Source organism: Emys orbicularis, chromosome 2, assembly GCF_028017835.1.
Source record: "Emys orbicularis isolate rEmyOrb1 chromosome 2, rEmyOrb1.hap1, whole genome shotgun sequence".
Taxonomy (NCBI): Eukaryota; Metazoa; Chordata; order Testudines; family Emydidae; genus Emys; species Emys orbicularis.
The window spans coordinates 235,638,856-235,654,225 of NC_088684.1; the positions used below are offsets into that span (position 1 = coordinate 235,638,856).

Below are 15,370 nucleotides of genomic sequence, written 5' to 3' on the forward strand. Positions count from 1 at the left end.
AAGCAAAAACATACTTACCGGTCAGATGAGGGATTTCAAAATGTTCTGAAGAGCGCACAGAAGTTGGCAGAGGAACTTCACACTGAAGCGGTTTTCCCACCCATTCAAGTATTCAAGAGTCACCAAAGAAGAAGACATTTTGATTACAAGGCACGGGATAATCCCATAAGTGACCCCAAACAACAATTCAAAATTGAATTCTTTAACCAGGTGCTAGATTGTGCAATACAGTCAGTTGAAGAATGTTTCATGCAGCTCAAGGAACACAGCAGTATATTTGGGATGTTGTATGATATTCCAAAACTCCTCACTATACCTGAAGAAGACCTACACCAGCAATGCAGGGCACTAGAGACAGTGTTGACACATGATGACATGCGCAATATTGATGCGAGTGATTTAGGTGATGAACTGAAAGCCCTTGCAAGATACACTTCTACCCCGATATAATGCTGTCCTCGGGAGCCAAAACATCTTACCGCATTATGGGTGAAACCACGTTATATCGAACTTGCTTTGATCCGCCGGAGTGCGCAGCCCTGCCCCCCGGAGCACTGCTTTACCACGTTATATCCGAATTCGTGTTATATCGGGGTAGAGGTGTACATTCCAGCAGGATCAACTCCAAAGGCTGTTCTGGAATATATGTGCACAAATAAGATGACCACTCTCTTTCCAAATGCTTTTGTTGCTCTGCGCATACTTCTAACACTTCCTGTAACAGTTGCCAATGGAGAACGCAGCTTCTCCAAGCTGAAGTTAATAAAAACACATCTACGCTCCACAATGACACAGGAGAGGCTGATCAGCCTTGCAACCATCTCAATAGAGCATGAGCGGGCCCAGACTGTGGACCTTCAGAAAGCAGTTCAAATCTTTGCAACCAAGAAGGAACGGAAAGCACCACTTTGATTATTCAAACAGATAAAAATGCCAGTGTTTACTATGCAGACAAGAAAAGTTACATTTGCTGTTCAGGCATTTGAAAGTTAAGTGTTACTTAAAATTTTTGAACAAGGCATTTTAAGTTGTTAGTTCTCCTTTCATGGTACTGCTCTGCTACCTGCCCCAATAGAGGAGTAGAACAGGAAGAAGGCAGATGAGAGACCTTTCAAAGTTTTGGCCCAAGCAAGGAGGCAGGCATCATTTGAGCTCAGGTGCCAAAATGTTGTGGGCCAGCCCTGCAGTAGCTACCTACCAGGCTATAAACATGAGCATGGGCTTCTTAGGTAAGCAGTCAGATATAGCAGCCATGTAGATCAAGAAACAACATTTTGCAGGGTTGTCACCTAGAATTCTAACAGAATCTCAACTGATTCAGTTGACAGGAGGCATATTTAGTTTGGGATCCACATTGGGAGAATAAATACTAAAAAACACCCAACACCCATTCCACCTACACCAAGCATAAAGACGTGACTGTGCATGTCCATCTCAATTCCAACAGTCTCTGAAAAAGGGTTGTGTGTTAATATAGTTTCAACCTGAAATAACTCAGCCCTCTACTCAAACTTGATTTTTTGGCTTAGTGCAGAGAAGTCCTCAGATAAGAAAGTGGACCCACTGCAGTAACTCTTCCTGTTTTTGTATTAGCAACAAACACTGCATAACAATAACTGAACTTTCAATAGATACAGGAGGATGTTCACTGTGCCACAGTACATAAGTATGTCAGCAGCTATTTATTATTTTTACAATGCCCAAAGCAAGCTGAGTGCTGAGACTACTTATTGCTTGTATTTCATACAATTCGTTTTGTGACATCTTCCTCTCAAAGTCCAATATGTGCAAGGATTAAATAGAAAGGGGTTTTGTCCATCCCTAAACAATTTTTAGAAGCTCCACCAGATCTCTAGATTATTCTATATGAACATATTAATTTAATAAAGGATACTGAAGCCTAGCTGATAAACTAGTTTTGGCTGGGCTCAAACTCTGAATTGGTGGATTACCCCTATTAAAATACTTAAAAGCAGATGTTGGTTTAACACAATAACACTGAAAGTTGTCTTAAGCAACCACCCTATAGACAGGGAGACATCTATTAAAGATGAAACAAAATTGAATTGTCTAGTGAATACAAGTGGGATAGCAGGATTCCTGGGATCAACATCTGACCAGATGTGTGCCCGTGGGAAAATTACTTACATGCTTGGTGCCTGTAAAATGGGAACAATAATTCAGACCTCGTGTAGCTTACTTGGTTACAGTTTCCGGTGCATACTCAAAGCTATGCAGAGAAGTCAGTGGAAGCCCACACATGCATCCAAAAACAAAGGACAGGACTAATGATGACATGTTCTAACTACGATTACTGGGAAACTTGAGGTTGATATAGATCAGTTTACTAAGACTGGGTGGTGATGATGTTGGCTACTAGATATTGGATCCTATAGGGCAGATTTCACCACGAACAGCGAAAGAACACAGGACGTTCTGCTCCTTCAGCTGTATCTCCTGCCCTACCTGTTTTCGCATGGTATTCATGACTCCCATAAAGCTCGCCAGCAGTTTAGCTTCTTCCCGGGCTGCAAGTTTCTTCTCTGTTTTCTTCTTGTTGCTTTTTTCCGACCCAGAGGCTGCCATGCTCCTCTCCTCTCACCACCAAGAAAACAAAGGCTGACAGGACTCACGCAGGCCCATGCACAGCAGCCAAAGGAAGCCAATTATAACACTCCGAACTGCCCTAACCAAGATCCCAGACGGACGAGTAGGCTGCGTAACCACGCACTACAAAACCTCCTGCTGCTTCTGCAACCGGGTAGCCAGCAGGGCGAGCCACCTGGGCAATCACCTGCCGCAGGAGCCGGGCTGATCAGATCCCAGGAGAAGCCGCAGGGCCAACCAGCCCCTAGTGCAGACGCCTGGGAACGCAGCCTGGGGCCCGCGGCTGCAGCGCTCCGGGGATGGTGGGGGCGCGCGACACATCGATCGCCAGCGTTCCACCGATAGAACGTGAGCTCCTGAAAAAAATTCTACATAATTCCCAAAGGGGGCGGGGGGAGCGGACCGGCGCACACTAACGTCATAGAACGGCGCGGGGGTCTATCTCTAGTCTTCCTCCTATCCCCGCAGGCGCTCCGGAGCCAAACAAACAAAGGACAAGGAGGTAGAACGGGTCACGTGCTTGCTTTATTAACAGGGGCGGGGGAGGAGGGTTGAGTCAAGTGCGCACGCGCACGCCTGAATGTGCAATGCTGAGAGGACGCTGCGGGGTGGTGGATGCGTGTGTGTGCTTTGCAGAGGGGAACAGGGCTGTGCAAACCCCGCGCCTTTTACTGTGTTATCCGAGCTGCCAGCTGCAGAGCTTCGGAGGCATGCATTGTTTAGGGGAAAAGGTAAAAACTGGTTCCTGACGGGTTTTGTCCTCCCGCCCCCTCTATAAAAAAAACCCTTCCCTTTTATGGAGGAAACAACTAGTCGCTGCTTGGGCACCAATCCAGCCCTGAGCATACTGGCACTGCAAAACAGGGAACCTGCTACTGTGTGGTCACAATCACATTCATTAGCCAGAGCTTGAGAACAAGTGTAGCTGCTGTTCTTGCACTTAAAAAAAATTCTGATATCCTGGAACAATAATACTATAAATACCTGGATCCTGCCAAATTTTTGACTAGTCTGCCCCCCCCTTCCAATCTGGGTTTTAGCACATCCCTTTACTTTTAACTTTAATGTGGTGTTTATGTAAGGGGACTGTTACCCCCTTACTAACATTCAGTGGGGTGTTTTGGTTGGCTAGCTCCCAGTACTAAAAGGGGAAGGGTTGATGGGAAATCAGGACCCTGAGACTGATAGACCCCCAGGAACAGTGGGGAGAGGCCAGTGGTCCAGGTCAGCCTAATTGACAGGGCGGACAGGCTAATCGGAGTCAGGAGGCCAGGGGGGTCCAGTCCGCCGTGTGAGCTGGAGCTGCCTGGGTCAGACAGAGTGGGGCCGAGCTAAGGAGAAAGCAGGGGCCCAAGCTGAGCTGGGGAGCAGAGCCATGCCAGATCCAGAGGGACCAGAAAAGCAGCCACAGAGCCAGAGACGCAGCCCAGGGAGAGCAGATCCTGTGCTGGGAGCAGAGCTGCAGCCACAGAGCCAGGTGTGGTGAGCAACTGGGGCCAGCCAAGGGGGGACCTTGGGCAAAGGGCCCAGCGCAGAAAGACACCCCCAGCCAAGGGTCCTTGCAGGCCAGACTGGGAGGGGAATCTTAACCCGACGGGGAGCTGACGCTGGGAAGAAGGGTCCCACCACCCAAAGCCAGGACGTGTGTGGCCACCACAATTGCAAGTGTCCAACCCACAGCATCCCTGCAGCACAGCCAGGGCCTGAGAAGGAGACCTGGGACCTACAAGGAACAGACTGTGAAGTGCCCTGATGTCCAGAGACACTGTTTGTGATGTTCCCTGCCACAGAGCAGGGTGATGTGTTTTCCTTTAACCTTTCCCATTTTTCTTAATTTTAAAAAAGAATAATTGTTAATTAAACAACTTGTACTTGCTTTAAATTGTATGAAATGATCAGTGGGTCAGGGAGGTGCCCAGTGCAGAGAGAGTACCCTGGAGTGGGGACACCCTAGCCCCTGTCCTAGGTGACCACAGCAGGGTTGGGGGTTGAGCCCCCCAGGAATCCTGGGCCCAGCCTTGTTGGGGTTATGAGGACTCTGCCACACAGGAGAGTGGAGGGGAGTCCTCAAGGGCAGGGAGGCCTCTGGGTAAAGAAAGTGGGAGCGAGGACTCAGATCCTTTCGCTAGCCCACTTCACCAGGGTAGTGCAGAAGCCAAGAAAGTTCCCCACAATAGCGGGACCATTCCCCCGCTTGCATTTGTATTCTGCTGGATATGGCTAATTTTGGCTGCATAACTGTCCCGCCTCCCAGTTTTAGCATCTAAATTTAGTACATAAATATGCAGCATGTCCTAGTCCACCAGAAGAAAACAGATCTCAAAGTATCATGGTACAAAATCTAGCCGTTCCAAGTTTTTGCAGTGAAAATTTGGGTGTTGGGGTTAAAACTGGCAGGATACAGCTTTTACCTAGAGGATAGTCCCACTTTGACTTGTAAGTGCTCTACTTTTAATTCCATGCTGCCAAGGTTTTATAACTGAGTAACCCTGTGATTTGTAGGAGAAAGGGATTTATATATGACCTTTAGTTTAAGGAACATATTATATTTGGTGCCTAATATCCTTATACTGTACTAAGTCACTATATGATGTACTTGTCCTGTGCTGCAGCAATAATCGTGTGTGACTTTGTAGTACACAAACTGTTTTGTATAGAAATCCATATTATACTATAGAAATCAGATTTGGTATTTTAATATATTTATCCTTTATTTCATTTATCATTAGGAGGTCACCCTAGGATAAGATAGTGACAGAGATATTACCTGGCTTTCCCTTTTATCTAATACATTGTAAAAACAGAAAAGAGAAATGTACATATAATATCATTGCCATGTTGAGTCTGCCATCCCAGGCTTATCCTGGCAATTATATTACAAATGGACCAAAACTGAGATCTTGAATCTGCCCCATTTCAAATTCCAGGGTGTACAGATCCAAACCTACCTATAAAGTTTAGTTTCAGAACAAAAACAAAACCAGAAGAGGCCTATTTCCTAGTTGGGATGCACAAGAACAGCTATTCTTCCAATATATAGTCCTAAATGGTGGAAAACTCATAAGAGCAGTTGATCTTGGTGATATTGACCATTCATGTGGAGGAGAACCCTAGATCAGTTAAACTCACAAGATTTCCACCATTGTTGGATGAAATCTTATTGAAACAGCTCAGAAGAGTTGGGTACTTTTGAACTCCAACCATTGTTTTTGATTGGTAATCTGAACCTGATCTGGATATAACAATACATTTTCTGCCCATTTCTAAATATTATAGACTCTTTGTTGAAAATCTCTTATTAATATAGCACCACTAGTTCACATCCTGCACATTGTGAGGTGTGCTAAACAATCGCAGAAACAAGGTGGTTGAGGTAATATCTTTTATTGGACCAACTTCTGTTGGTGAAAGAGAGAAGCTTTCCTGGGACTGATATGGCTACTGCATACAACAATGGAAGATAATCTCAGGTACAGTAAGTACAAAAGAAGACAGAGTGGTGTGAGTGTATTCTATCTAAGTCAGGGGTGGGCAAACTTTTTGGCCTGAGAGCCACATCTGGGTATGGAAATTGTATGAATGCTCACAAAATTGGGGGTTTGGGTGTGGGAGGGGGCGAGGGCTCCGGCCTGGGATGTGGGCTCTGGGATGAGGCCAGAAATGAGGAGTTAAGGGTGCAGGAGGGGGCTGCGGGCTCTGGGGTGGGGCCAGAAACGAGGAGTTCAGGGTGCAGGAGGGGGCTCCAGACTGGGGTTGGGGGGGGGTGATGACGCCAGCTGGGGGTGCGGGTTCTGGGGTGGGGCTGGGGATGAGGGGTTGGGGGTGCAGGTGGGGGCTCTGGGCTGGGACCGAGGGGTTTGGAGGGCGGGAAAGGGAGCAGGGCTCAGGGGAGGGGAGCAGGCTCCGGGCAGCGCTTACCTTAAGCAGCTCCTGGAAGCAGCAGGATGTCCCCCTTCCAGCTCCTACGCAGAGGTGCGGGCAGGCAGCTCTGCGCGTTGTCCCGTCTGCAGGTGCCACCCCCGCAGCTCCCATTGGCCGCAGTTCCCGGCCAGTGGGAGCTACGGGGGCTGGGCTTGGGACGGGGGCAGCTTGCGGAGCCCCCTGGCTGCCCCTACACATAGGAGCCAGAGTGGGGACATGCTGCTGCTTCTGGGAGCCATGTGGAGCCATGGCATGCATGGAGTGGGGCCAACCCCCGACTCCGCTCCCCGGCTGGAGCACTGGAGCGGGGCAAGCCCTGGACCCTGCTCCCTGGCGGGAGCTTGAGGGCCAGATTAAAATGCCTGGAAGGCCAGATGCGGCCCTGAGGCTGTAGTTTGCCCACCCCGATCTAAGTACTTATATGGCCTGTATCAACATAGTGTCTGAGTGCCTCATGAGTATTTAAAAATAGAAACAACAATCTCTGTCTCTTCCTTCCTTTCCAGCCAGCGGGGAGAAATAGCTTTATTAGTTCATGGTGGGCTTTGTGTGTGTATATAATGTATTGAAGACAACCTACCATAAGTCAAAGAGATGAGTTTTATATTTACAGCTGAATACAGGGAAGTTAGTAGCTGGAATGCATGAGAAACAGATGGATGTTCATGGATTCCATCTTCCTCTTTTGATGAAAACCAGATAACAACATTTTCCATATACAAGTAAACTAAAAGACAAGGGGGACATTTTTTCATGAAGAAAAAAATGTGTGCCAAGGTCCTAGATTTCATGATGTGAGTAGGGTTTTCAGCCTTAAGAGGAACATGGGAAAGCGTACAACATAAGGCACACATGGAAAGTCTTTTATTCAGAATTTTGGGGTGGGGATTGGAAGAATACCTGTGTACTTCCAATCCTCTTACAGGTCTGTCGCATCGTATGCTGGGGTTACGTTCCGCAGTCAGCGCGTAAAGTGAAAATCACGTATAGTCAAAATTACATTGAGTGTAATGGCGGGCGGAATCGCCCGCACTACAGGTACAGTATTAAAATTGTTATTTTTCTCTTTTTGTTTTTGCCGACCGTGTAAACCTGAAATTGCGCATGTTAAATGCGCGTAAGATGCGACAGTCCTGTATATGGATCTGAAACATGGACATTGCTTAAAGAATTCATCAGAAGGCATTTTATATGCATTGGTAACGGCAATTACAGGGCATAAGATGGTTTGATTTTATCAGTAATAGGGAGGTATTATTGAGAACTGTCCTTGAGAGGATAGAAATCATTGGTCACCAGTGGCAGGCACTTTTTGGTTATGTAGCCCCATCGGAGATAAAGTGCTCACAAATTGAGCCCAGAAGATCAGACTTGAGGTCAGGAGGGGACGTTGTCCGGCCACAGGCTGGCGGTAGCTACAGTCTTCAGCGATTGACCTGGCTGCACCAGATCAGTGATAATCCAATGAAGCTTTCAGAGGCCTGGAATAAAGTTGTACAATGTGACCAGGGACATTCAGCACCATAGATCCTCACCATGTAAGCATGGTGGTGGTGGTGTTGATTGGAAATCGTAGAAGTGATAGAGCTACCCATTACAAAAATAAGAAATTGGCAGATAATTTAACTGAAAAAGAAATAGGCAACTTGCAGTGTAAATTGGCATATTATGCAAATTAAGATAATTTTATCATAATAATTAGCACTGGTATGGCACATTATGTTTTCAAAGCCCTGTACAAACATTAACTGTGTCTTATACTCCAATCCACAAACTGAGGTTATAAGAGGCATTTAGATCCCCCCAAAAGAGTATTTTATTCACAGGATTGGGTGGGAAAGTAGTTGGACTGGTACAAACGACATCTTTTTCAGAGCAGTCTCAAGAACTGCATCGTATTACATTTTGAGCTTTCAACTAATGCTGCTGAACAGGTTTATGCATTATTCCTGTGTATCCTGAAATGTTTGGTTACTCCAATAACCTCTAATCCATAGCATTGTAGAAACATCAAAACCAGCCTCTCTGTTGGGGCAGCAGTAGTGTAGTGTGCTGGCATGCAGACAACTAAGGTTTCTGTCCTGCATTTATTCTGGCAGCTATGTATGCAAGATCAATGCTTCATTTTTGTACTATAAGAGGAGGGTGGAATGGTTGGGTCATCCCATGGGAATCTCAAAAATTATTCCGGTGTGTCTAAAGATTAAGATGTTTAGAAATATTTAAATTTGAGCAAAACTCTGTGATAATACTCATATGAATAGGCACAAACATTAAATATTAATAACATCCCCCTGTTGAACACGAACTCTGATTTTAATGTCCCTGGTCTTTTCATGGGTGTATAGGAAGTAAAGTGGGACCACCACCTTGTGTGCCCTATGCAAGGGCCGGGGACAATCGCAGCCTCTGCACTCAGGGAAGGGCAAGGAGTGCTATGTATCCTGAAGTGTAAATTTCCCCAGAGAGGTCAGGGAGATCGTGGGTCTACTGCTCCACTACAACAGTCTGTGGAGCTGGCTCAATGTATTCAGAGGAGCAGGTTTCATATTGCGTGTGTTCTTCCATTGTGCATCAGGAAGATCTCACAGGAATTGCCCCAATCAGAACTCCACCTTAGTTTTGTACTGTCACAGGGTGACTGGCTCCTTTAAGGGGAAATGGGACCAGCTGTGCCTGTTTCATAATTAGTGGCTTCCCGGCCTAAAGGGGTAGGACTAATTGGGATAAGGTGGGAGACGGATGAACATCTGAGCCTCAGGAAAGGGCAGAGAACACAGTTTGGAAGAGGAACCAGAAGGAGCTATTTGGGATTCTATGGCCTTGGAAGAATCAGGGCACTCAAGGGAAGTTACCTGGGACCCTATCCTAGAGCAAGGATGATTGAAAGATAGCCTAGAAAGGCTGAGATTGTGAGAGGGATTTAGGGAAGCAACCTAGGAGCTAGTGCTCTGTCCCACAGCAGGGAGGCCAGAAGACAAGCTGATGAGCCCAAGTGGGGCAAAAGAACTTCTTTGTTGGGACTTTTGTTACCCTGAAAGGGAATGGAACTCTGATGGTGACATAGCTGGAGAGCTGAGCCCTGTGAATTCCTAGGAGAGAGAGAAAACCCTGGGGAGGGAAAACTGAGGCAGAGTTCTGTAAAGCCACCTGAGGCCATGAGGAGGTGCTTAGGAGGTGGCTGCCTGACCACAGGGACATTTAAAAATGTCAAAAATTGCACAGCAGTCTTTGTGGGGGCAGGTTGTTGATGGGTGCCAACTTTCTCTCCCCATGAAAAAACATTGCCCCATCTCTCTTGATCCTTCCTTGCGATCTAAGGGGATTTGTATTTGAACAGTGTTTCTTGGTTGAATTGGCATACTTCTTCTTGCACAATTTGTTATTAAAAGTTTTTCTAATGGCTTGTCTTGAATGGGTGTTTCATTGTTACCTTGAGTAAATGACTTATTGTCTGTTTCTAGTGCTGTCGATCTCTTTGTTCTACACTTCTTTTTCCTTTTTCTTGCAGAAATAGTTCCTTAGTTTTCTTCCTACGCAATTATGGCTTATGAGTCTATGGCCAAAGGAAAAGGGGAACTTCTTTTCTCTTACAACTCACTGAGCTGCAGTTTGCAACTGAAGTTGGTGCTAGCTGTTTAAATAGCACTGGAGTTTTAAAAATGACCTTGGTGCGTGTGTGTGTGGGGGGGGGGGAGGCGGGAAAGTGGGTTTGTGCCCTCTTTTGCTTCTTCATGATGTAGAAGGAACACCTGTACTTAATTTTTTCCCATCTTTCTTTTTACACAAGGTGTTCAAATTTTGTTCACTTTGTCTTTCCTGGAAGACTCCATGGTTAACTGGGAGAACTAGTGAGTTTGTGACAGAGATACCTGATTATCTGAGAGATGAAGTGATTTGTATTCAGACTATGTGAACCACTTTGTTTTTTAGTCCCAATTTAAATGAAGAGCCTGGTGAACAGTCAGAGGAAACACTCTTATTAAAGTTCCAGTGACTGATATCAATGGTTAAGTTATCTGCTTCTCTCTGATAGTTCAGTATGTTCAGTCAAGCACTGCTCTTCTTGTCACTGACTACATTCCTGTTCTAGCTTGTTGTGGAATAACTTCTTCTCAGGGCCACCCTAGGGAGGCAACTATGACAAATACATGTAAATGTTCTGAAAATAATCCCCTTATGGGAACAGATAAAACAAACTATTACAAAAGGAGGAAAAAACCCTGAATCTTGCTTGGCTGACCTCTTGGTCAACCAGCTAATGGGTGGGGTGAAGTTATTGCTGTAATCGTACTTATTACACATTATCCTCTCTGATCATGGGTGTTTGACTTAGATTAAATGTTTTTGTTTGGTTTTGTTAGTGTATTAGCTAGTTCAAGTCCTTTTCTTAAAGTTAGCTTGTTCACTCTCTGAGGAAGGATAAATATCAGTGTCATCTACCATCCATATTGCTAAACCAATTAACTTCCCTGGACCCACCCCTACAAAAACAACATTGTAAGTTGTAATGACTTCAAACACTGCAGAAATTTATTACTAGTTATGCATTATAATATCATAATTAGATGCAGCAAGACAATGTGAGCATCTCTGAAGTATAATGGCCTGGCAGGCTACTGGTAATGCAACATGCTGTCATGTGGAAGACTAACATGTGGGTCCAAGGTCAGGTCTTCACTTTCTGGGCCAGCAGGATATAGGGGTACTGCAGAGGTTCCAGACAGAACAAGGGCCAGTCTTCCTTGGGTGGAGGGAATATGGGCAAGTAGTCTTGGTGATGTAGGATTTGTAGTAAGGCCAGTTGCTGAGTGACAAGAAAAATCCACTGGAGGCTGAGGTGTGTTTGACAATCACCTTTTCTGGGTTGGGTTTTGTTGCAGGGGTTCTGTATGATGTCCAACTTGGCAAAAGCTTCTACCTGCATTCTTTCACACAGTTTAAAAAGTAAACTCAAAACTACAAAATACAAACCAAACTGGGTCACTCCTGTATTTCCTCAGCACTCCCTGCCCTGACTTCTAGAACACAGAATGCCCATACTGCTGTCTTCTGTCTAGAACTAATCCACCCTTCTTTTAAGGGACTTAGCTGCACCTAATCAGATGCTAGCTCAGGATATCTCCGTGTTGTGTCTAAACTCTAGGAGGAAATGAGCATTAACATACCCAATATATAAATAGGGGAAACTGAGGCACGGTGAGGTTAAGTGGCTTGTCTTAGCTCTCACAGTGGGTCAGTGTCAGAATTGGAAACAGAAACAAAAAGAATATAGAGCCCCATTCTCTTTCTCTTTCTGGACCAGAAACTGTTCAAATATTTTCCACAAAGTGGAACAGCTTCAACAGGAGAGAGTGAGAAAAACCCACTACAGAATATCCCACAGCCCAGTTGTTAGTCACTCACCCAAGTGGAGGGAGCCCCATGTTCAAATCCCCGTTCCAATGAATATTCAAGAATTTTATACAAAGTGGAACAGTTTCAACATGACAGACTGAGAGTGACCCACCCAAGAATAGCCTATAGCAGGGATCGGCAACCTTTCAAAAGTGGTGTGCTGAGTCTTCATTTATTCACTCTAATTTAAGGTTTCACGTGCCAGTAATACATTTTAACGTTTTTAGAAGGTCTCTTTCGATAAGCCTATAATACATAACTAAACTATTGTATGTAAAGTAAATAAGGTTTTTAAAATGTTTAAGAAACTTCATTTAAAATTAAATTAAAATGCAGAGCCCCCCGGACCGATGGTCAGGACCCGGGCAGTATGAGTGCCACTGAAAATCAGCTCACGTGCCGCCTTCGGCACACGTGCCATAGGTTGCTTACCCCTGGCCTATAGCCTGGTAGTTAGGACACCCACCTGGAATGCGGGTGAGGGAAGGGGAGACCTGGATTCTAATCTCTGCTCCAGGCCAGAGCAGAGATTTGAACCTGAGTCTTCCCTCTTCCAGATGGGTGCCCTAACCACTGGGCTAAAGGCTATCCAAGGAACTTCACCTACGCAGCTATGTGTTTTGTGAAGGATACCAAGGTCCCCTTGTGAATTTAGTTATTTTAAAAATGGCAAAAACTATTGAGCAAATTCATGAATAGTTTCAGGCTGACTGAAACTGCATTTTTCATGGAATAAACTATTTGGAAAATTTTGCTGAGCCCCATGTGGGATGCTTTCCAAAAAAATCCTTCAAAGACTGAACTCTGGCCTGTATTTCAGCAAAGAGTTACACTAAGGTGCAGGAAAGGGGAGTGCACCAGTAGCAGTTATGTTAATTTAGCCCATCCCATTATACAAATTGATTCCTGCAAATGTTGGATTTCAGCATAGAAAAATGTTTCTACAAACAGTTTCAACTCTGTCCTCACAACTGTATACTATTCTCCCCAGATAAAACCAATATATCCTTGATCTCTTTTGCGTCTCACCTGATCCTATCTATGAGATGCTCCTCCTTTAAAAAATAAAAAGGAAAAGAAAGGAAATTCCCAGGTGAAAAACTTACCTTCATTAACTTCTCAAAGAATAATGATCAGTTAAAGTAAGGTGGATAGAGATCTGAATATCTTACAATTCATGTAGATTGTTATGGATTCCTATACCTGCTGCAGTCTCAGACTGTATTAACTTTTCTGCAGATTCTGCATGAGGTTGGTGGAGGAACAATGTATATCTTACATTGCCTCTCTGCCTTCCGAACCCTGCAGAGAACTTCCATGTACCAGAGATTAAGAATATGTGCCATGGAGCAGGGCTGACCCCCTACTTTTGCACAGGAACAAAGAGATCTTGTGCACAGAAAAGACCTTCCATATGGCAATTTGTGGGGGACGGAGAAGAATAGCAACAATCTGGCTCTAGAATTTTAAGACAAAGCTGTTCTTAAATCATAATGGTTACAATGATAATTATCTGCATTTGCAAAGCATCACACATCATAAAAGGATCTGGGTAAAAATTTTTAAAACAGTAGCACACTGCCAGAAAATGACAAAAAAAGGACAATCTTCATATATCCTGGACCACCACCATAATTTAAAGGAACTCAGAAACACTATTTCCCCATGAATACATCCTTGGTCCTAATGATATTTCTGTAAACGTTTTAAGTAAAACATGTTTTCCATTCCAAATGTGTTCTGTAATTTGATGCCTTCAAAGAAAGGATGTATGAGTCATCTTCATGAAACATGCAATTGAGGCGAGTCACTGTGTAACCAACTAAAATATCTAAGTAATATTAACAGTGTTATGTTACTTATGTAGTTGCCCAAGGTTTTAAGAACCAAATCTGTTCTTTTTACTACAGTAAGAATTACTGTTGTGTTTTTTTATGTGGAAAGTGAGGCTAACATAACTACAGAATTAAGATCAAAATTTAGTTTGAAAGACAAGTTACTGCAGAGGTATTCTCATTAGAAAACCAATGAGGCATTAGGCATTGACCTGTGACCCACCATATCCAATATTACTTTTATTTCTTGTTCAGTACTTGATGCTTTAATATCTGTTTCCTGGCTTAATTCTAGCCTGGGCTGTCAGATTGGATGGAGAATTCAGTGTGTTTTTGGGTGGTTAGGATTAGTAAAATTTCAGATTTTGCCTGGAATGCTCCATTATTTCTAACTATTCCCCTTTTTCTGTTATGAGAGTGAAATTTACTTCTTCCTGTACCAGACAGAATAAATGGGGTGATGTGCTGAAGGTTGGAGAGGATGAAATTCACACCTCAAAACCTATGGGCAAGGTATGAGGCTGCCATTCTGTATCTGTATTGCTACTATTTCAGCCTAAGAGCTGGAATAGCAGCCACTGCCTGCTGCACCCCCAGTGTAGGGCTTGGGTTACAGTAGACCTATGTAAATACAGAGCTAGCAGAGAGGGCACATTGCACAGCTTGACTCCCCACCCAGTGAATTCAGAGGGCTTAAATGGTGCATATGACCTTATATGGTTCCTCTGCACTTGAATGAATTTCATCCTTGATGTACAGACACAGTAGACATGGAGATCAGCACTGAGCTGTGCAGGGTAGATTGTGGTCAAATCAAAATTTATGTCGTGGCTGCCATCTCACAAGATAATCCATTATCCACTTCTTTCCTAAAATCAACTTTGGCATAATGTTTGTAGCTGGGAAAAAATGTGTCTTTTTAGAATAAATTTTGCATCATTTCACCTGACAAGATGGAACTTTCAGCATCTGCGCAGATGAAATGTTGTATCTTCTTGCTTCATTTCAATCCTGGTAATTTAATTGGAAAACCTTTTAGGCTTCCCTTTCCAAAGACATTCTGTAAGTGACGTGGATGTATTCTGTGCTGTCCTAACAGATTTATCACTAAGTGAAAGGCTCTAGCAGTCTGAACAAAACTATAACATTAAACACAGCAGAATCTTCTTAGACTGAATGAATTCATTCACAGAAAGCTTTATTATAAGTAATAACTGTGACTGAAGTTGCAGTTAGCAGTGTGTAGTGTATTGAAACAATAATGGAGTTTCACCTATCACAGTTCACTATGAGCATTTTTATTGTGCCATTTTTATTCTTTGAATTACTTGTAAGTAGCTATATTATTTTATTAATTAGGTATATTATCATAGCCCCTCGGAGCCTTAGTCATAGACCCGGATTCCATTGTGCTGGGCACTGTACAAACACAGAATGAAAAGATGGTCCCTGCCCCAAAGTGCGTACGATCAAGGTATATAATACTGTCAACATTTAAGACGCGTCTTCCCTAAAAATATGTTGCCAGCATCAATATTAAAGATTGTTAGCACATCTATCTCGTAGGTGCTCATAACCCCTACTGGCTACAGTGGGAGCAGTGGATATAT

The 15,370-nt window shown here is 44.1% G+C and overlaps 1 protein-coding gene across 1 annotated transcript in view; it reads right to left on the bottom strand.

Moving 5' to 3' along the window:
- The window catches only part of KLHL7 (kelch like family member 7), a 43,558-nt gene extending 40,967 nt beyond the window's left edge, over positions 1-2,591 (bottom strand). The window contains exon 1 of the mRNA XM_065398983.1: positions 2,467-2,591. Coding sequence (XP_065255055.1) covers positions 2,467-2,586 — 120 coding nt within the window. The 5' untranslated portion in view covers positions 2,587-2,591. The remainder of the gene's footprint in view (positions 1-2,466) is intronic.
- Between the last annotated feature and the right edge of the window lie 12,779 nt (positions 2,592-15,370).